Here is a 21,605-nt window from a genome sequence, read left to right on the forward strand (position 1 = left end):
AGCTCTCTGCAGGTCATTTACTAGGTCCCCCCATGTGGTTCTGGGATTTTTGCTCACCGTTCTTGTGATCATTTTGACCCCACGGGGTGAGATCTTGCGTGGAGCCCCAGATCGAGGGAGATTATCAGTGGTCTTGTATGTCTTCCATTTCATAATAATTGCTCCCACAGTTGATTTCTTCAAACCAAGCTGCTTACCTATTGCAAATTCAGTCTTCCCAGCCTGGTGCAGGTCTACAATTTTGTTTCTGGTGTCCTTTGACAGCTCTTTGGTCTTGGCCATAGTGGAGTTTGGAGTGTGACTGTTGGAGGTTGTGGACAGGTGTATTTTATACTGATAACAAGTTCAAACAGGTGCCATTAATACAGGTAACGAGTGGAGGACAGAGGAGCCTCTTAAAGAAGAAGTTACAGGTCTGTGAGAGCCAGAAATCTTGCTTGTTTGTAGGTGACCAAATACTTATTTACCACCATAATTTGCAAATAAATTCATTAAAAATCCTACAATGTGATTTCTGGATTTTTTTTTCTAATTTTGTCTGTCATAGTTGAAGTGTACATATGATGAAAATTACAGGCCTCTCTCATCTTTTTAAGTGGGAGAACTTGCACAATTGGTGGCTGACTAAATACTTTTTTGCCCCACTGTATATCTAAAAATTACCATATACACTGATTGTTTAAAGCAAAAACACAATTTTCAATTTCAAATTACATTGATTCAAATTACATTGATTCAAATTACAACAGTGCACAGTTTGACTCGGGGTTGATTGGCATGCAAAATGACCTGTAGATCAATGACTGTCAACGCAGTTACATGTTTAGTTCATACACTGAGGGAGAGGACAGTTGTCACAAAATATGAGATGTATTTTTGGTAGAAATAAATTAATATGAGCACAAAATGTCAGTGAAACGACAATTCGTAACGTTTGAATCGATTTTCTGACCAACGAAGCTAAATTTGTATCGTTTTGGGATCCCACAGACCGATGCACTCATCTTAAACATTTGAACCTGTGGGGATTCGTTACATCCTTACAGCCAGGCCAAAACACACACAGCTGCACCAATGCTCAGATACACACATCTGACTGGCCCTGGGGGCTGATGACAGCACAACCTCAAATAACAAAAGTGAATGTAGCCAGTGGGCAACAACAACAACATCATAATAAAGGTTCTCTGGATAAGTATAAGCTAAGGCTCCCTGTTGCTATGGGGAGAGGGAGTAACCATGGTAACCAACACTAGGCGATGTGGATAGCCTCACCTGGGGCTTATTCACAAGGGTGCCATGTTTATAGAGTGCTTAGATAGAAATGTGTTATCTAGAACAGACATGGTACTAAGAATAAGAAATCCTATCAGCTCTATACTGTATATTTCTATCTGCAATGTTTCTGATCTATACATTGGCTTACCTTAAAAGCACAGACCTTTACTCACCTAAGTATACATCAGTGGCAGTCAGTGCCATTTAAGATGAGGAAGGATGATAAAAAAAATGATGAGCATGGCCTTATTTCTAATACAGCATATTGGGTGACTGTCATTCATATTCCATTCATCCAGTCGCACATTCAATACCACCTTACACACTCATGCCTGCATCTAGCTGATCTAGGGTGCAATTCTATTGGACAAATTCATGTACAGTGGGGAGAACAAGTATTTGATACACTGCCGATTTTTCAGGTTTTCCTACTTACAAAGCATGTAGAGGTCTGTCATTTTTATCATAGGTACACTTCAACTGTGAGAGACGGAATCTAAAACAAAAATCCAGAAAATCACAATCGCATTTTTAAGTAATTAATTTGAATTTTATTGCATGACATAAGTATTTGATCACCTACCAACCAGTAAGAATTCCGGCTCTCACAGACCTGTTAGTTTTTCTTTAAGAAGCCCTCCTGTTCTCCACCCATTACCTGTATTAACTGCACCTGTTTGAACTCGTTACCTGTATAAAAGACACCTGTCCACACACTCAATCAAACATACTCGAACCTCTCCACAATGGCCAAGACCAGAGAGCTGTGTAAGGACATCAGGATAAGGACATCAGGATATAATTGTAGACCTGCACAAGGCTGGGATGAGCTACATGACAATAGGCAAGCAGCTTGGTGAGAAGGCAACAACTGTTGGCGCAATTATTAGAAAATGGAAGAAGTTCAAGATGACGGGCAATCACCCTCGGTCTGGGGCTCCATGCAAGATCTCACCTCGTGGGGCATCAATGATCATGAGGAAGGTGAGGGATCAGCCCAGAACTACACGGCAGGACCTGGTCAATGACCTGAAGAGAGCTGGTACCACAGTCTCAAAGAAAACCATAGTAACACACTACGCCGTCATGGATTAAAATACTGCAGCGCACGCAAGGTCCCCCTGCTCAAGCCAGTGCATGTCCAGGCCCGTCTGAAGTTTGCCAATGACCATCTGGATGATCCAGAGGAGGAATGGGAGAAGGTTATGTGGTCTGATGAGACAAAAATAGAGCTTTTTGGTCTAAACTCCACTCGCCATGTTTGGAGGAAGAAGAAGGATGAGTACAACCCCAAGAACACCATCCCAACCGTGAAGCATGGAGGTGGAAACATCATTTTGATTTGATTAATATACAGATTTTTAAAGGATTAATACTTTTACTTTTGATACTTGAATACATTTAAAACCAAAATACCTTTAGACTTTTACTCAAGTAGAATTTCACTGGCTGACTTTTTATTAAGTTATCTAAACTTTTACTCAAGTATGACAATTGGGTACTTTTCTCACCACTGCCAGTTTGTCGCATGTGGCTTTGCAGTAACACATACCACATGGCTACGCAGACACGCTTGTACATTTATTTTGCAACGCTCATGCTTGCAACGTGGCCGGTGAGATTTGCATGTTAGGCTGGAGACGGATAACAGGTTGTTACAGGATGACATACAGTGGAAAGGATACAGCCGCTCAGCAGAGGGGATTGGAGCAGTGGGGAGATGTATCAGAGAGGCCTGATCTAATGCTCCTCCAGGTGGAGGGAGTCAGTCTCTCCTGCACTCTCTTTCTTTCCCGGTCTTTCTCTACCTCAGACCTTTTCACTCTCTCTCCCTCTCTCTACTTTTCCCTCTCAAGTCTCGCCATCTCTCACTATCTTTCAGTGTTCCGATCCTTGATAAAACTCTTCCTATTGCACTACTTTTGGCCAGACCATAAGGTGCCATTTAAGATATGTCCATGGACTTAGCCGTTCTCAGTAGGCTGGAAACTTGAATTTCTCTCACACAGGTTCTCACACAAGTCATGCATTGATGTCAATGGGAGATTTGAGTGAACGTTTGAGTTGCAGAGTACTTATCTTCAGATAGGATTGGCAGCTGTATGTCGGAATCAAGAGGCCTAAGTCTCCATACAGTAGCTGCCTGTGTTGTTGGTGGCTACAGTGGAGGTAGAAAGCTGTAGGACAAAGACAACCGCTACAGGATATGGCGTCATCATCCCATGTGACTGGTCTGACATGTTGATGTTTGTTAGAGTTTCGCTATCACCTTGACGCTGGAAAGCCCCCCCCCCCCCCCCACTCCCATAACACACACACTCACAACACATACAAACACACTCACAACACATACACACACCCTTATCAAGAGCCACATTTTGTGCCACTGTTCTTCAGAGCTTCTAGGACTCCTCCCCCCTACCTCCCCTCTTGATACACCCCCCTGTCTCACCCTGCCTCCCCCATGAGCTCCATCAACAGCACTGCTCAGCAGCTTGATAACAGTACCTAAGAGACTTTCGTCATTGTTGGTAATCAGGCCTACTACAGTCTGTAGACGACACAACAGTAGTAGGCCTGATTACCAACAATGACGAGACAGCCTACAGGGAGGAGGTGAGGGCCCTGGGAGTGTGGTGCCAGAAAAACAACCTCTCACCCTACGTCAACAAAACAAAGGAGCTGATCGTGGACTTCAGGAAACAGCAGAGGGAGCACCCCCCTATCCACATCGACGGGACCGCAGTGGAGAAGGTGGAAAGCTTCAAGTTCTTCGGCATCCACCCACACAGACAGTGTGGTGAAGAAGGTGCAACAGCGCCTCTTCAAACTCAGGAGGCTGAAGAAATTTGGCTTGGCACCTAAAACCCTCACAACCTTTACAGATGCACAATAGAGAGCATCCTGTTGGGCTGTATCACCACCTGGTATGGCAACTGCCCCGCCCGCAACCGCAGGGCTCTCCAGAGGGTGATGTGGTCTGCCCAATGCATTATTGGGGGCAAACTACCTGCCCTCCAGGACACCTACACCACCCGATGTCACAGGAAGGCCAAAAAGATCATCAAGGACAACAACCACCCGAGCCACTGCCTGTTCACCCCGCTATCATCCAGAAGGTGAGGTCAGTACAGGTGCATCAAAGCTGGGACCGAGAGACTGAAAAACAGCTTCTATCTCAAGGCCATCAGACTGTTAAATAGCCATCACTAGCACATTAGAGGCTGCTGTCCTAAATACATAGACTTGAAATCACTGGCCACTGCACTGAGGCTAGGTAACACGGTCACCACCGATAAATCCATGATTATCGAAAACTTCAATAAGCATTTCTCAACGGCTGGCCATGCCTTCCGCCTGGCTACTTCAACCTCGGCCAACAGCCCCGCCCCCCCCGCTGCTCCTCGCCCAAGCCTCTCCAGGTTCTCCTTTACCCAAATCCAGATAGCAGATGTTCTGAAAGAGCTGCAAAACCTGGACCCGTACAAATCAGCTGGGCTTGACAATCTGGACCCTCTATTTCTGAAACTATCCGCCACCATTGTCGCAACCCCTATTACCAGCCTGTTCAAACTCTCTTTCATATCGTCTGAGATCCCCAAGGATTGGAAAGCTGCCGCAGTCATCCCCCTCTTCAAAGGGGGAGACACCCTGGACCCAAACTGTTACAGACCTATATCCATCCTGCCCTGCCTATCTAAGGTATTCGAAAGCCAAGTCAACAAACAGGTCACTGACCATCTCGAATCCCACTGTACCTTCTCCGCTGTGCAATCTGGTTTCCGAGCCGGTCACGGGTGCACCTCAGCCACACTCAAGGTACTAAACGATATCATAACCGCCATCGATAAAAGACAGTACTGTGCAGCCGTCTTCATCGACCTTGCCAAGGCTTTCGACTCTGTCAATCACCATATTCTTATCGGCAGACTCAGTAGCCTCGGTTTTTCGGATGACTGCCTTGCCTGGTTCACCAATTACTTTGCAGACAGAGTTCAGTGTGTCAAATCGGAGGGCATGCTGTCCGGTCCTCTGGCAGTCTCTATGGGGGTGCCACAGGGTTCAATTCTCGGGCCGACTCTTTTCGCTGTATACATCAATGATGTTGCTCTTGCTGCGGGCGATTCCCTGATCCACCTCTACGCAGACGACACCATTCTATATACTTTCGGCCCGTCATTGGACACTGTGCTATCTAACCTCCAAACAAGCTTCAATGCCATACAACACTCCTTCCGTGGCCTCCGACTGCTCTTAAACGCTAGTAAAACCAAATGCATGCTTTTCAACCGATCGCTGCCTGCACCCGCATGCCCGCCTAGCATCACCACCCTGGATGGTTCCGACCTAGAATATGTGGACATCTATAAGTACCTAGGTGTCTGGCTAGACTGCAAACTCTCCTTCCAGACTCATATCAAACATCTCCAATCGAAAATCAAATCAAGAGTCGGCTTTCTATTCCGTAACAAAGCCTCCTTCACTCACGCCGCCAAGCTTACCCTAGTAAAACTGACTATCCTACCGATCCTCGACTTCGGCGATGTCATCTACAAAATGGCTTCCAACACTCTACTCAGCAAACTGGATGCAGTCTATCACAGTGCCATCCGTTTTGTCACTAAAGCACCTTATACCACCCACCACTGCGACTTGTATGCGCTAGTCAGCTGGCCCTCGCTACATATTCGTCGCCAGACCCACTGGCTCCAGGTCATCTACAAGTCCATGCTAGGTAAAGCTCCGCCTTATCTCAGCTCACTGGTCACGATGGCAACACCCATCCGTAGCACGCGCTCCAGCAGGTGTATCTCACTGATCATCCCTAAAGCCAACACCTCATTTGGCCGCCTTTCGTTCCAGTACTCTGCTGCCTGTGACTGGAACGAATTGCAAAAATCGCTGAAGTTGGAGACTTTTATCTCCCTCACCAACTTCAAACATCAGCTATCTGAGCAGCTAACCGATCGCTGCAGCTGTACATAGTCTATTGGTAAATAGCCCACCCATTTTCACCTACCTCATCCCCATACTGTTTTTATTTATTTATTTTTCTGCTCTTTTGCACACCAATATCTCTACCTGTACATGACCATCTGATCATTTATCACTCCAGTGTTAATCTGCAAAATTGTAATTATTCGCCTACCTCATGCCTTTTGCACACATTGTATATAGACTCCCCCTTTGTTTTCTACTGTGTTATTGACTTGTTAATTGTTTACTCCATGTGTAACTCTGTGTTGTCTGCTCATACTGCTATGCTTTATCTTGGCCAGGTCGCAGTTGCAAATGAGAACTTGTTTTCAACTAGCCTACCTGGTTAAATAAAGGTGAAATAAAAAAATTTAAAAAAATTATTGGAACACTAGTCACTTTAATAATGTTCACATATTTTGCATTACTCATCTCATATGTATATATTGTATTCTGTCCTATTCTACTGTATCTTAGTCTATTCCGCTCTGACATTGCTCGTCCAAATATTTATATTCTTATATATTCCATTAATTTATTTTAGATTGTGAGTATTGTTAGATTTTACTGCACTGTTGGAGCTAGAAACACAAGCATTTCGCTACATCCGCAATTAGAGGTCGCCCGATTAATCGGAATGCCCGATTAATTAGTGCCGATTCCAAGTTTTCATAACAATCAGAATTTTTTTACACCTTTATTTAATCTTTATTTAACTAGGCAAGTCAGTTAAGAACACATTCTTATTTTCAATGACGGCCTAGGAACGGTGGATTAACTGCCTCGTTTAGGGGCAGAACAACAGTTTTTCACCTTGTCAGCTCGGGGGATGCAATCTTACAGTTAACAAGTCCAACGCAATAACGACCTGCCTCTCTCTCGTTGCACTCCACAAGGAGACTGCTTGTTACGGGAATGCAGTAAGCCAAGGTAAGTTGCTAGCTAGCATTAAACGTATCTTATAAAAAACAATCAATCAATCATAATCACAAGTTAACTACATTACTAGATATTATCTAGCGTGTCATGCGTTGCATATAATCTGACTGAGCATACAAGTATCTAAGTATCTGACTGAGCGGTGGTAGGCAGAAGCAGGCGCGTAAACATTCATTCAAACAGCACTTTCGTGCGTTTTGCCAGCAGCTCTTCGTTGTGCGTCAAGCATTGCGCTGTTTATGACTTCAAGTCTATATCAACTCCCGAGATGAGTGTGTAATGGTGGTGTAATCGAAGTGAAATGGCTGGCTAGTTAGCGCGCGCTAATAGCGTTTCAAACATCACTCGCTCTGAGCCTGTGGTTGTTTCCCTTGCTCTGCATGGGTAACGCTGCTTCGAGGGTGGCTGTTGTCGTTGTGTTCCTGGTTCGAGCCCAGGGAGGAGCGAGGAGAGGGACGGAAGCTATACTGTTAAACTGGCAATACTAAAGTGCCTATAAGAACATCCAATAGTCAAAGGTTAATGAAATACAAATGGTATAAGAGGGAAATAGTCTGATAATTCTAATAATAACTATAACCTAAAACTTCTTACCTGTGAATATTGAAGTCTCATGTTAAAAGGAACCACCAGCTTTCATATGTTCTCATGTTCTGAGCAAGGAACTTAAACGTTAGTTTTCTTACATAGCACATATTGCACTTTTACTTTCTTCTCCAACACTTTGTTTTTGCATTATTTAAACCAAATTGAACGTTTCATGATTTATTTGAGGCTAAATTGAATTTATTGATGTATTATATTAAGTTAAAATAAGTGTTCATTCAGTATTGTTGTAATTGTCCTTTTTACAAATAAATAAAAATAAAAAACATTTCAAAATGGCTTTTTTGGTCCTCCAATAATCGGTATCGGCATTGAAAAATCATAATCGGTCGACCTCTACCCGCAATAGCATCTGCTAAACACATGTATGTGACAAATGACATTTGATTTGAACACAGAGGAGAGAGAGAGAGAGAAGAGGTTCTGTGTTTTTTTACACAAAAATCAACTGTAATAGTTGGTCTTGTCCCATCTTGATTACTGGTCGGTAATATGGTCAAGGGCAGCAAAGAAAAACCTAGCAAAGCTGCAGCTGGCTCAAGACAGAGCAGCATGCATTGCCCTTAACCACACACATTCAGGGTGACAGGTAGCCTAGTGGTTAGAGCGTTGGGCCAGTAACCGAAAGTTTGCTGGCTCGAATCCCCGAGCTGAGAGATAAAAGTCTGTCGTTCTGCTCCTGAACATGGCAGTTAACTCACTGTTCCCCAGGAGGCCGTCATTGTAAATAAGAATTTGTTCTTAACTGACTTGCCTGGTTAAATAAATAACAACATGCATGCAAGTCTTTCCTAGTTAAGGGTTGACGCTAGAGATTAATTGCTTCTCTTGTAGTTTTTCTGAGAAATATTACTGTGACAAAAATGCCACATTGTCTGCATAATCAAATAACATTCAGCTCAGATACCCCACAAGACATGCCACCAGGGGTCTCTTCAGACACCCATACATATGCCACCGGCGGTCTCTTCACAGTTCCCAAGTCCAAAATGAATTCCCGGCAATGCTCAGTTTTAAACATAGCCACAATCACACATGGAACTCCCTTCCATCTCCAATTACTCAAGCAAACAGCAAAATAATATACAGTGGGGCAAAAAAGTATTTAGTCAGCCACCAATTGTGCAAGTTCTCCCACTTAAAAAGATGAGAGAGGCCTGTAATTTTCATCATAGGTACACTTCAACTATGACAGACAAAATGAGAGGAAAAAAATCCAGAAAATCACATTGTAGGATTTTTAATGAATTTATTTGCAAATTATGGTGGAAAATAAGTATTTTGTCACCTACAAGCAAGATTTCTGTCTCTCACAGACCTGTAACTTCTTCTTTAAGAGGCTACTCTGTCCTCCACTCGTTACCTGTATTAATGGCACCTGTTTGAACTTGTTATTAGTATAAAAGACACCTGTCCACAACCTCCAACAGTCACACTCCAAACTCCACTATGACCAAGACCAAAGAGCTGTCAAAGGACACCAGAAACAAAATTGTAGACCTGCACCAGGCCGGGAAGACTGAATCTGCAATAGGTAAGCAGCTTGGTTTGAAGAAATCAACTGTGGGAGCAATTATTAGGAAATGGAAGACATACAAGACCACTGATAATCTGCCTCGATCTGGGGCTCCACGCAAGATCTCACCCTGTGGGGTCAAAATGATCACAAGAGCGGTGAGCAAAAATCCCAGAACCACACGGGGGGACCTAGTGAATGACCTGCAGAGAGCTGGGACCAAAGTAACAAAGCCTACCATCAGTAACACACTACGCCGCCAGGGACTCAAATCCTGCAGTGCCAGACGTGTCCCCCTGCTTAAGCCAGTACATGTCCAGGCCCGTCTGAAGTTTGCTAGAGAGCATTTGGATGATCCAGAAGAAGATTGGGAGAATGTCATATGGTCAGATGAAACCAAAATATAACTTTTTGGTTAAAACTCAACTCGTCGTGTTTGGAGGACAAAGAATGCTGAGTTGCATCCAAAGAACACCATACCTACTGTGAAGCATGGGGGTGGAAACATCGTGCTTTGGGGCTGTTTTTCTGCAAAGGGACCAGGACGACTGATCCGTGTAAAGGAAAGAATGAATGGGGCCATGTGTCGTGAGATTTTGAGTGAAAACCTCCTTCCATCAGCAAGGGGATTGAAGATGAAACGTGGCTGGGTCTTTCAGCATGACAATGATCCCAAACACACCACCCGGGCAACGAAGGAGTGGCTTCGTAAGAAGCATTTCAAGGTCCTGGAGTGGCCTAGCCAGTCTCCAGATCTCAACCCCATAGAAAATCTTTGGAGGGAGTTGAAAGTCCGCGTTGCCCAGCAACAGCCCCAAAACATCACTGCTCTAGAGGAGATCTCGCATGGAGGAATGGGCCAAAATACCCGCAACAGTGTGTGAAAACGTTGTGAAGACTTACAGAAAACGTTTGACCTCTGTCATTGCCAACAAAGGGTATATAACAAAGTATTGAGATAAACTTTTGTTATTGACCAAATACTTATTTTCCACCATAATTTGCAAATAAATTCATTAAAAATCCTACAATGTGATTTTCTGGATTTTTTTTTCTCATTTTGTCTGTCATAGTTGAAGTGTACCTATGATGAAAATTACAGGCCTCTCATCTTTTTAAGTGGGAGTACTTGCACAATTAGTGGCTGACTAAATACTTTTTTGCCCCACTGTATATCATTTTGTTGTTGTATTGTTTGTATTACTTTTTAGTTGCATTGTCTGTATATCATTGTATTTTAAATGTGTGTGACTTTCCTTGTCTATCAGTGTATCAGTGTTAAGTTACTTTTGATGTTTTGTGGACCCCAGGAAGAGTAGCTGCTGCTTCTGCAAAAGCTAACGGGATCCAAACTAACAAATGAGAGAGAGAGAGAAAGAGACGAAGGGTATAGGAAGAAAAACAAAAGGACAGTAGAGAGAAAGGGAGAGAGGAGGAATAAAAACTAAAAAGAGTGTGGAGAAAGAAGGGGTTGTTTGAGGAGAAAACAACAACCTTCATCCAAATCTGACAAAAATAAAAGAAGCCTTCAAAAGTTAAGGCTGACTCTCGTAACAATCCCAAACCAAAATGGCATCTATGTGCCACAGCAGTGGGTTGGGTAAGACTGGGGTCTTTTTCCAAACAAAATGTTATGTCAGTCTAGAGAATATACCATTATTAACATGCTCTATTTTAGTTGCCTCAGTCACATTCTAATGCCTTGATTCCATCCGAAATACACAGCGAATTTATTTAATACTTTACCCCCCAGATTAGTAAAATGAGTTGTGGTAGAGTAGAAACTACAATTGAATTACTGAAAATGTGTGAATTCAGTGTATTGTTCATTATTTTGGATATCATCTAGGCCTATAAACAGGACTATTTACTAAGCGGGGAACATTAAACCTGTCTTTCCTAGAGATGAAAGTCTTATTTACAGTTTTACTGCAATATACACTACCAGTCAAACGTTTTAGATCACCTAAAGGTTTTTTTTAAAATGTATGTTGTACTATTTTATACATTGTAGAATAATAGTGAAGACATCAAAACTGTGAAATAACACACATGGAATCATGTAGTAACAAAAAAAGTGTTAAATACATCAAGATATATTTTATTTTTTAGATTCTTCAAGGTAGCCACCCTTCGCCTTGATAACAGCTTTAACACTCTTGGAATTTTCTCAACCAGCTTCACCTGGAATGCTTTTCCAAGAGTCTTGAAGGAGTAGCCACATATGTTGAGCACTTGTTGGCTGCTTTTCCTTCACTCTGTGGTCCGACTCATCCCAAACTATCTCAATTTGGTTGAGGTTGGGGGATTGTGGAGGCCAGGTCATCTGATGCAGCACTACATCATTCTCCTTCTTGGTAAAATAGCCATTACACAGCCTGGAGGTGTGTTGGGTCTTTGTCCCGTTGAAAAACAAATGATAGTCCCACTAAGCCCAAACCAGATGGGATGGCGTATCGCTGCAGAATGCTGTGGTGGCCATGCTGGTTAAGTGTGCCTTGAATTCTAAATAAATCACAGTGTCACCAGCAAAGCACCCACCATAACACCTCCTCCTCTATGCTTTACGATGGGAAATACACGTGCAGAGATCATCCGTTCACCCACAACGCGTCTCACAAAGACAAGGCGGTCGGAACCAAAAATCTCAAATTTGGACACCAGACCAAAGCACAAATTTCCACCTGTCTAATGTCCATTGCTCGTGTTTCTTGGCCCAAGCAAGTTTCTTGGTGTCATTTAGTAGTGGTTTCTTTGCAGCAATTTGAACATGGCCTGATTCACACAGTCTCCTCTGAACAGTTGATGTTGAGATGTGTCTGTTACTTGAAACACAGAGTGATGGTTGCTGATATTGAGCCTCTGTACACCTATGTAGATATTCCATTAAAAAACTGCCATACAATAGTCATTTACAACATGAACAATGTCTACACTGTATTTCAGATCAATTTGATGTTATTTTAATGGACAAAAAAAATGGTTTTCTTTCAAAAACAAGTACATTTCTAAGTGACCCCAAACTTTTGAATGGTGGTGCAGGAGATCGACTTTATTCAGTGAGTTTGACACCTTTTATGAACTAGTCAACACTTGCTGTTCAAACGTCAATCAAAGCATAGTAAATAGCCTATGCACCATGGCTGGCTATGGGCTATAGGAAACACGCAAAAGAAAATAAAGAATGTACCAGAAAACAGTAATTAGGCTAAGTGGATTTCGACTCATCATTACCACTTAGAGCCCCACAATGGAGGTGTCATAATACCTAGTGGTTAAACAGGGAAATAGTTCATTCCGACAACCTCAACTGTTAGTGGCAATGTAGTGATACACACACACACATTCCTAGTTGTCTATGGTAATCTATACTCTCCACTTCACACTTCTGGCTGACATAAAAATAACCTGCTAATGTAATGACTGTAGAGCATGTTCATAGCCTTATTACTTTCCAACAGTGAGTTTAGAGATACATTGTGGTGTGTGTATGGTTCTGTGTGTGTGTCTGTGTGTGCGTGCGTGCGTGCGTGCGTGTACTTCCGTAGTCCACTCACCATGGAAGAAGCTCTTGACCTTGAGGTATCCCACACTGAGCCGGAGGACGGACAGTTTGTCCAGCCGACCCCTGACCTCTTCGGAGAAGGGCAGAAGGCCAGTCAGCCGGTCCAGCTCCCCGTTCAGACGGTCCCGGTGACGTTTAGACGGGTTGGTCATCACCACACCGTCCCCTGGAGCAGGCTTCAGACTGGGGACAGGCAGGAGAGGGGAAGGGGGATTTAGGAATTTACTGAACAGAGCTGAACTACTGCAGCTGTTTTTCAGAGGCTTTAGCTCAGAGGGCTAACAGACTGAGGCCAGATACGAGAGGACGAGGGACGATTAGGAATCTACTGAACACAGACTGGAGTAATGCATGTGATTGTCAGAGGCTTTAGCTCGGTGAGCTAACACAATCTTGTGGTGCACAGATGACCCAGGTTCAAAACTAGTCAGTCAGTCATTATTGACATGATCTGGATACCTTGAGGTGATGCCCATCAGCTATTGGGGCCATTCAGGAGAGGAGGAGGTCAAAGGAGGTATGTTTATGTCATCTGTAGTGTCCCTGTAGTCAACAGCAGGCTGAGATACTGTTTCAGGGCAATTTCTCTACACCAGATCCTTGACTAAACAACAAAAGGCGTGTTCACACTGCACCTTAGCCCAGGGCTAGCTGGCCCAGCTCAGGAGCTCCAGAATCACGGTGTCAAAATCGTCAGTGACACACGGGTCAAGAACAACATATAGAATTTTCACCATAACAAAAAAGATTGCAATTTTGAAACTGCAGTAAAAGTGAAGAAACTGCAGTCGACTGTGGGATTTTGGATGCAGTATTTGCAGCATACTGCAGTTAAACTGCACTCAGACAGTAATATTTTTTCATAAGGGCACTGTCCAAACACTGCACTTTCACCCAAATTGCATATACTTGTAATACCTGTGATGCGTTCTGCATGCTATTTTAATAAGTACATTTATACTATTTTCATCCTTTCATCTGAGGACAAAATCCTGACAAAAAACAAAATACTTGAATCAGTGCAAAAATATTGGTTGCTATGGCTAATTATGACAATTTGTTACTCTATCCTTATGAACCGCATAGCATATCATTACAGCAGTATGTACCGGTAAAAGAAACGTCCTCTCACTGTCAACTGAGTATATTTTCAGCAAACTTAACGTGTAAATATTTGTATGAACATAACAAGATTCAACAACTGAGACATAAACTGAACAAGTACCACAGACATGTGACTAACATAAATGGAATAATGTGTCCCTGAACAAAGGAGGCGGGGGGGGGGGGTCAAAATCAAAAATAACAGTCAGTATTTGGTGTGGCCACCAGCTGCATTAAGTACTGCAGTGCATCTCCTCCTCATGGACTACTTCCACCAAGGCACCTGCAAGTTCCCGGACATTTCTGGGGGGGAATAGCCCTAGCCCTCTCCCTCCGATCCAACAGGTCCCAGACATGCTTAATGACCGTTCCACAGGTGCATGTTCATTAATTGTTTATGGTTCATTGAACAAGTATGGGAAACAGTGTTTAAACCCTTTACAATGAAGACCTGTGAAGTTATTTGGATTTTTATGAATTATCTTTGAAAGACAGGGCCCTGAAAAAGGGACATTTCTTTTTTTGCTGAGTTTATGTTAGCTAGCTGCCTAACGTTAGCTGGCTACTAATATACCAAATCTTCCAGTATATGAACTATATGCTATTCAACTACCCAACATTTATTGACTTGATTATTCATGTCACTCTTACCTTAGCTAAATTTGAATATACCAGAGCGCAGAATAACTGATGAATTTACAAACACTCAACACCCGATGAATATGGCCAACGTTGGGGGAAAATAACGTAATTCAATTCTTGCCAGCAGCACAGTTAGTCACCAACGTTTTGGATAACATGAAAAAAGCATTACCAGCTCTGCTAGGGTGAGTAGAATGGTAAGAGTGAGGATGTGTTCTCTTATTTGTGTCTGGAAGTAGCTGGCAAGCTAGCCAACTTTAGCATGTTAGTTTGGGTGCTTGACTGCCTTTGTTAGGTCAGAGAGCTTGGATCAACCCTGCTACTGGGCCAGAGCGGGCAGTGTACGCTCTGAACAGTCTGAATTTCCAAAACACCCAAATTCATAAAATGTCTAACTAGTAATTTGTTATGCTAACAAGCTAGCAATAGGCTGCATTGCAACAACATCAATTTCCAGTAGACATGCGAAGCTCAACTGAAAGGTTAGCATTTGTTTACAGTATACTAAAATGAACTAATAGTATATAGTGTGAAGTATATACACTCATTAAGCATATAGTATATTAGTATGGGTATTCGAACACAGCTTGGGTTTGTGAAAAAAAAAGTATTATATTTAGTGGGGACACAGGCAGAATCGAAAGCGGTTGGTCAACCGTGCCCGTAATTGTTTATTTGGGGTATTAGGTTGATTGTGGAGGTCTGCACACTGCGAAATGTATAGTAATTTAGACTAAGAATGCATTGAGATACCAATCTGTAATTACCACAAGTGATGATAATAGTTCATGTTGGGAATATAAGATGAATACACTGTTTGTACATGTACATTTTAACCGTGACGATGTGTGCTAAGTTGAGGGTCTTGAATTTAAGTGATAGACTCAACGTGGAGCATTGAAGACAGTCATTCTAAATGTGGGTTGTATAACTTTGATAGTAGGGGTTTTGTTTTACCATGTTATCATAAGTCTGTTAAAATGCATTAATGCATATGGCTTTCTGGATGATACTAAAACATGCTCAAGTCAATTGTGCTGTATGTTTATAACTATATAAGTGGACTAGCAGTAATGACTAACATGTTATGGGTTAGATAGAATGATTCATTGTGCAAAATATATTTGTAGCCGGAGGCTAAGTACATACAGGGACAGAATGTTTGCATAAGAGTGTGCCAAATGATAGGTGACCATTGCTGTACATTCATACCCCAGGGTGAGGTTAACTTGACTATTGTAGTGGAGCATCTGAAAGAGCTCAGTGGTGATCTCGCAAAAGAACACCAACCAGACAACGATTGGAATCGGTTTGGATGGGTTATTATTTGGTGTTATGGGAGCTACAATATATATTAGGTTGATTTATGGCATAGTTTTTTTTTTACAATAATGCTTATTATAGTCGACTCCAACACCTGTTAAGAAATTGTGCAGCAAAGCCATTGAGTCTATTCTTGCCATGTCATTACTAACCCCTGAAGGAAGCACTCAGAACCCTATTTACCTGATTTATTTCCTGTCTGATTACATGTCTGATGAAGACAATGATAATCCATAACACCAAGGTAAAAACATTCAGTTAATAGTGCAGCCTGTCCATGCCCACAGAGGGATGGGGGTTATGTGAATGGTGCTCCCAAGGTAGAGTTAAGGCCCTACCATATGCTGAAATGGATGCGCACACTTACACACCACCTTATTATTGCAGAGTCCTACTAGGAAGCAGGGCCAGTCCGGGCCATTCTGCCACCCTAGGCGAGACCAAAAGATTGCCTATTTTCCAGATGTTGAAGTTAGGTGCAATTTAAATTCTGAATGAAATACATAATTTATAGATGTCTGTGTTTGGGCCAAATCAAGGCTGATCCAGACCGGACCAAATTGGAACCAAACATCTATGATTGGTTCAGATATGACCAAAAACCAACGTCTGTGGACGTGGAAATCAAGGCATGTACCAAAAACATATGTCCAAAAGGCGTCGGCCCCTGCTTACTGTGGTGTAGCCTACCATGTCGGCCCCCAATGGAATTTTATGAATGCCCATCCATGTGGTAGGCCCACCGTTTATAAAACAGGCCATTGCATTGGCTTTATTAGACCTGATTCCTGAGACTAATCAATTTGGCTATTTAAGCTCTGAATATCAGCTACCCAACTTTATCAGGAGGAGTTATCCTGAGCCTATTTGTAATGTGTTTACATGGGAAATGCAGAAGTGTTTTCTTTTTGACTATCATCAGCTCGTCAAAAATTTAAATCAATGATCATGACAATTGAGCCCATGGGATGAAACTCCCGGACAGAAGTTGTGAGTAGCCTGATTGTACATTCCATATTGTCCATTTTAATTTGACCGGTCTTGTTTTTAGGATAGGATAGGCTATGATGTTTGTTAACATGTCAGCGCATTCTTTATTTGATTGGGCGCCATTTATGTTAGGCTATTTGATCGGAGAAACCTGCACGATGTAAAAAATGAATCTCATTACATTGTCATTCATTTTCTCTCCAGCCTGTAGGCTACAGAAAAGGCCACATACTCTTTCTGATAAAGGATTTGTTAGATTATTTTTTTGACATAACGTTGGTGGAGCGCTGCATCTCTCCAACAGCACCTGGGAGAGGCGCGCTGGGAATGGACTTATGATTTTTTAACGCCGATACCGATTATCGGAGGACCAAAAATGCTGATACCGACTAATCGGCCGATTTAAAAAAAAAAATTATTTGTAATAATGACAATTACAACAATACTGAATTAAGACTGATTTTAACTTAATATAATACATCAATAAAATCAATTTAGACTCAAGTAGATAATGAAACATGTTCAATTTGGTTTAAATAATGCAAAAACAAAGTGTTGGAGAAGAACGTAAAAGTGCAATATGTGCTATGTAAGAAAGCTAACGTTTCAGTTCCTTGCTCAGAACTTGAGAACACATGAAAGCTGGTGGTTCCTTTTAACATGAGTCTTCAATATTCCCAGGTAAGAAGTTTTAGGTTGTAGTTATTATAGGACTATTTCCCTCTATACCATTTGTATTTCATTAACCTTTGACTATTGGATGTTCTAATAGGCACTTTAGTATTGCCAGTGGAACAGTATAGCTTCCGTCCCTCTCCTCACTCCTCCCTGGGCTCGAACCAGCAACACAACGACAACAGCCACCACATCGAAGCAGCGGTACCCATGCAGAGCAAGGGAAACAACCACACCTTGGCTCAGAGCGAGTGAAGTTTGAAACGCTATTAGCGTGCGCTAACTAGCCAGCCATTTCACTTCGGTCACATCAGCCTCAACTCGGGAGTTGATAGGTTTGAAGTCATAAACAGCGCAATGCTTGATGCACAACGAAGAGCTGCTGGCAAAACGCATGAAAGTGCTGTTTGAATGAATGTTTACGCGCCTGCTTCTACCTACCACCGCTCACTTAGATACTTGTATGGTCAGTCAGATTATATGCAACACAGGACACGCCAGATAATATCTAGGAATATCATCAACCATGTGTAGTTAACTAGTGATTATGATTGATTGTTTTTTATAAGATAAGTTTAATGCTAGCTAGCAACTTACCTTGGCTTACTGCATTCGCGTAACAAGCAGTATCCTTGTGGAGTGCAACGAGAGTGAGGCAAGTCGTTATTGCGTTGGACTAGTTACAGTGCCTTGCGAAAGTATTCGGCCCCCTTGAACTTTGCGACCTTTTGCCACATTTCAGGCTTCAAACATAAAGATATAAAACTGTATTTTTTTTGTGAAGAATCAACAACAAGTGGGACACAATCATGAAGTGGAACAACATTTATTGGATATTTCAAACTTTTTTAACAACTGAAAAATTGAGCGTGCAAAATTATTCAGCCCCTTTACTTTCAGTGCAGCAAACCTTTTCCAGAAGTTCCGTGAGGATCTCTGAATGATCCAATGTTGACCTAAATGACTAATGATGATAAATACAATCCACCTGTGTGTAATCAAGTCTCCGTATAAATGCACCTGCACTGTGATAGTCTCAGAGGTCCGTTAAAAGCGCAGAGAGCATCATGAAGAACAAGGAACACACCAGGCAGGTCCGAGATACTGTTGTGAAGAAGTTTAAAGCCGGATTTGGATACAAAAAGATTTCCCAAGCTTTAAACATCCCAAGGAGCACTGTGCAAGCGATAATATTGAAATGGAAGGAGTATCAGACCACTGCAAATCTACCAAGACCTGGCCGTCCCTCTAAACTTTCAGCTCATACAAGGAGAAGACTGATCAGAGATGCAGCCAAGAGGCCCATGATCACTCTGGATGAACTGCAGAGATCTACAGCTGAGGTGGGAGACTGTCCATAGGACAACAATCAGTCGTATATTGCACAAATCTGGCCTTTATGGAAGAGTGGCAAGAAGAAAGCCATTTCTTAAAGATATCCATAAAAAGTGTCGGTTAAAGTTTGCCACAAGCCACCTGGGAGACACACCAAACATGTGGAAGAAGGTGCTCTGGTCAGATGAAACCAAAATTGAACTTTTTGGCAACAATGCAAAACGTTATGTTTGGCGTAAAAGCGACACAGCTCACCACCCTGAACAACCATCCCCACTGTCAAACATGGTGGTGGCAGCATCATGGTTTGGGCCTGCTTTTCTTCAGCAGGGACAGGGAAGATGGTTCAAATTGATGGGAAGATGGATGGAGCCAAATACAGGACCATTCTGGAAGAAAACCTGATGGAGTCTGCAAAAGACCTGAGACTGGGACGGAGATTTGTCTTCCAACAAGACAATGATCCAAAACATAAAGCAAAATCTACAATGGAATGGTTCAAAAATAAACATATCCAGGTGTTAGAATGGCCAAGTCAAAGTCCAGACCTGAATCTGTGGGAGTAAATGAGACACACAGGCATCTAGGAGAATTGGATACACTAAAGTAAGAGGAGACACAGTCTATTGATCTACATACAAAATAAACATTACACCTAGGAGAAGTGGATACACTAAGAGGGGACACATAGTCGGCAGACGAAAGCATACACACAAAAGAGCCATAAGTCAAATGTAGGGTCATAGAATAGGCCTATGAGAATAGGCCTATAGAAATACACACACACACAAGAACCATAAGCTAAATGCAGGGCCAAAGAATAGGCCTATAGAATAAAGGGACGCATATTATTTTTAGGACAAAGCAAGGGTCCTGCCACCATTATAATCTAACTGAAAGCGGATATGGGCGTTATTGGGCGTGAACAAGCAAGAAGCCTGAACTAAAAGATAATGGTGGCAGAAGGATAGGGGAAGTATGTTTATTTGCATATGGGATGGACCTATATGCTGTATGTGTATAAATACGGGAGCCGGGGCTCTGGGAAGCGGGGGGTGTTCCGCGGACCATCCCGGCTTGCGATACTCTTGTATTAAAAGCCTGATTGATTTCACAAGTTCTGGTATGTGTTATAATTGATTAAATTATCCACAACAAATCCAATCGAGAATCTGTGGAAAGAACTGAAAACTGCTGTTCACAAATGCTCTCCATCCAACCTCACTGAGCTCGAGCTGTTTTGCAAGGAGGAATGGGAAAAAATGTCAGTCTCTCGATGTGCAAAACTGATAGAGACATACCCCAAGTGACTTACAGCTGTAATCGCAGCAAAAGGTGGCGCTACAAAGTATTAACTTAAGGGGGCTGAATAATTTTGCACGCCCAATTTTTCAGTTTTTGATTTGTTAAAAAAGTTTGAAATATCCAGTAAATGTCACAAAAAATACAGATTTATATCTTTATGTTTGAAGCCTGAAATGTGGCAAAAGGTCGCAAAGTTCAAGGGGGCCGAATACTTTCGCAAGGCACTGTAACTGTAAGGTTGCAAGATTTGGATCCCCCGAGCTGACAAGGTGAAAATCGGTCTTCCTGCCCTTGAACGAGGCAGTTAACCCACCGTTCCTAGGCCGTCATTGAAAATAAGAATGTGTTCTTAACTGACTTGCCTAGTTAAATAAAGATTAAATAAAGGTGTAAAAAATTAATTATAATTATTTTTTTTAAATAATTATTTTTCAAATCGGCGCCCAAAAATACAGATTTCCGATTGTTATGAAAACTTGAAATTGGCCCTAATTAATCGGCCATTCCGATTAATCGGTCGACCTCTAGAATGGACAAGATAAATATTTTGCGTCCCTGTTTCAGGTGTTGTTGGAGGTGACTCTTGGTCAGTTTAGCTCAGAAAATGCCGCCCTCGTCAATCTGCCGCCATAGGCATCCTCCTAATCCTGCCTTATGAGCGGGCCGGCCCTGCTAGGAAGACTACATCTCTTCTAGAGGACTGACATGAGCATGATGCTGGCCATTAGCTCATCAACTTAGCCTATAAAAGGCCTATTTTCTTTGAATATAGAAGGTGATGTGTAGGAACTACAATATTTCAGTGATATTTCTGCTTTGCGCAGTCTTAACGGGTCCCATGGGATGATGAAATATCGGCCCGGGCAGAGAAGCGCAAGACTGAATTTTACTCAACATTCTAGAGTTTTCACCCTTAGTTAACACTATCAATGTTTCCCATTACTGTGGGAATTGTGATTGAATCAACTCAATATTAGCCCCTTTCAATGCAACATACCGAAACAAAACAAACTATGCGAGACTTAGTATGTAAAACTATGCAAGTGATTTTGTTGTAGGCAGAACGCATCAGAGTAGGATTCTATTGCATTGACATGCACGACTCAGCCCGTACTGCAGCATAACCAATCAGAGCTGCAGTAGGCCTATATGCAAATAGACCATTTCCATATATGGATCTGTGCCAGTCACTTTGAACTGGACTGTGTTTACAGCATGAGCGGAGTAGATGCACTTGTTTTGAGATCAAAGCGAGAGCTGCTTGTAGCCACATGTGCACAATTGTTCATATCCTTTGCTAGTTAGTGAGTTATTTGCTAGTTAGTGAATTATTAGCCAGTCATAGATCAT

The 21,605-nt window shown here is 42.3% G+C and overlaps 1 protein-coding gene across 3 annotated transcripts in view; it reads right to left on the bottom strand.

Annotated features, from left to right (window-relative positions):
• The window catches only part of LOC110523857 (aryl hydrocarbon receptor), a 46,807-nt gene that overhangs the window by 22,697 nt on the left and 2,505 nt on the right, over window positions 1–21,605 (bottom strand). For 2 of the 3 annotated variants that reach the window (XM_036977551.1, XM_036977553.1), the window contains exon 2: window positions 12,874–13,064. In XM_036977551.1, coding sequence (XP_036833446.1) covers window positions 12,874–13,064 — 191 coding nt within the window. Of the gene's footprint in view, window positions 1–12,873; window positions 13,065–21,605 lie in introns of those variants that run through there. The other variant, XM_036977552.1, reaches the window with a different exon arrangement.

The sequence above is a fragment of the Oncorhynchus mykiss genome, chromosome 5 (assembly GCF_013265735.2).
Source record: "Oncorhynchus mykiss isolate Arlee chromosome 5, USDA_OmykA_1.1, whole genome shotgun sequence".
NCBI lineage: Eukaryota > Metazoa > Chordata > Actinopteri > Salmoniformes > Salmonidae > Oncorhynchus > Oncorhynchus mykiss.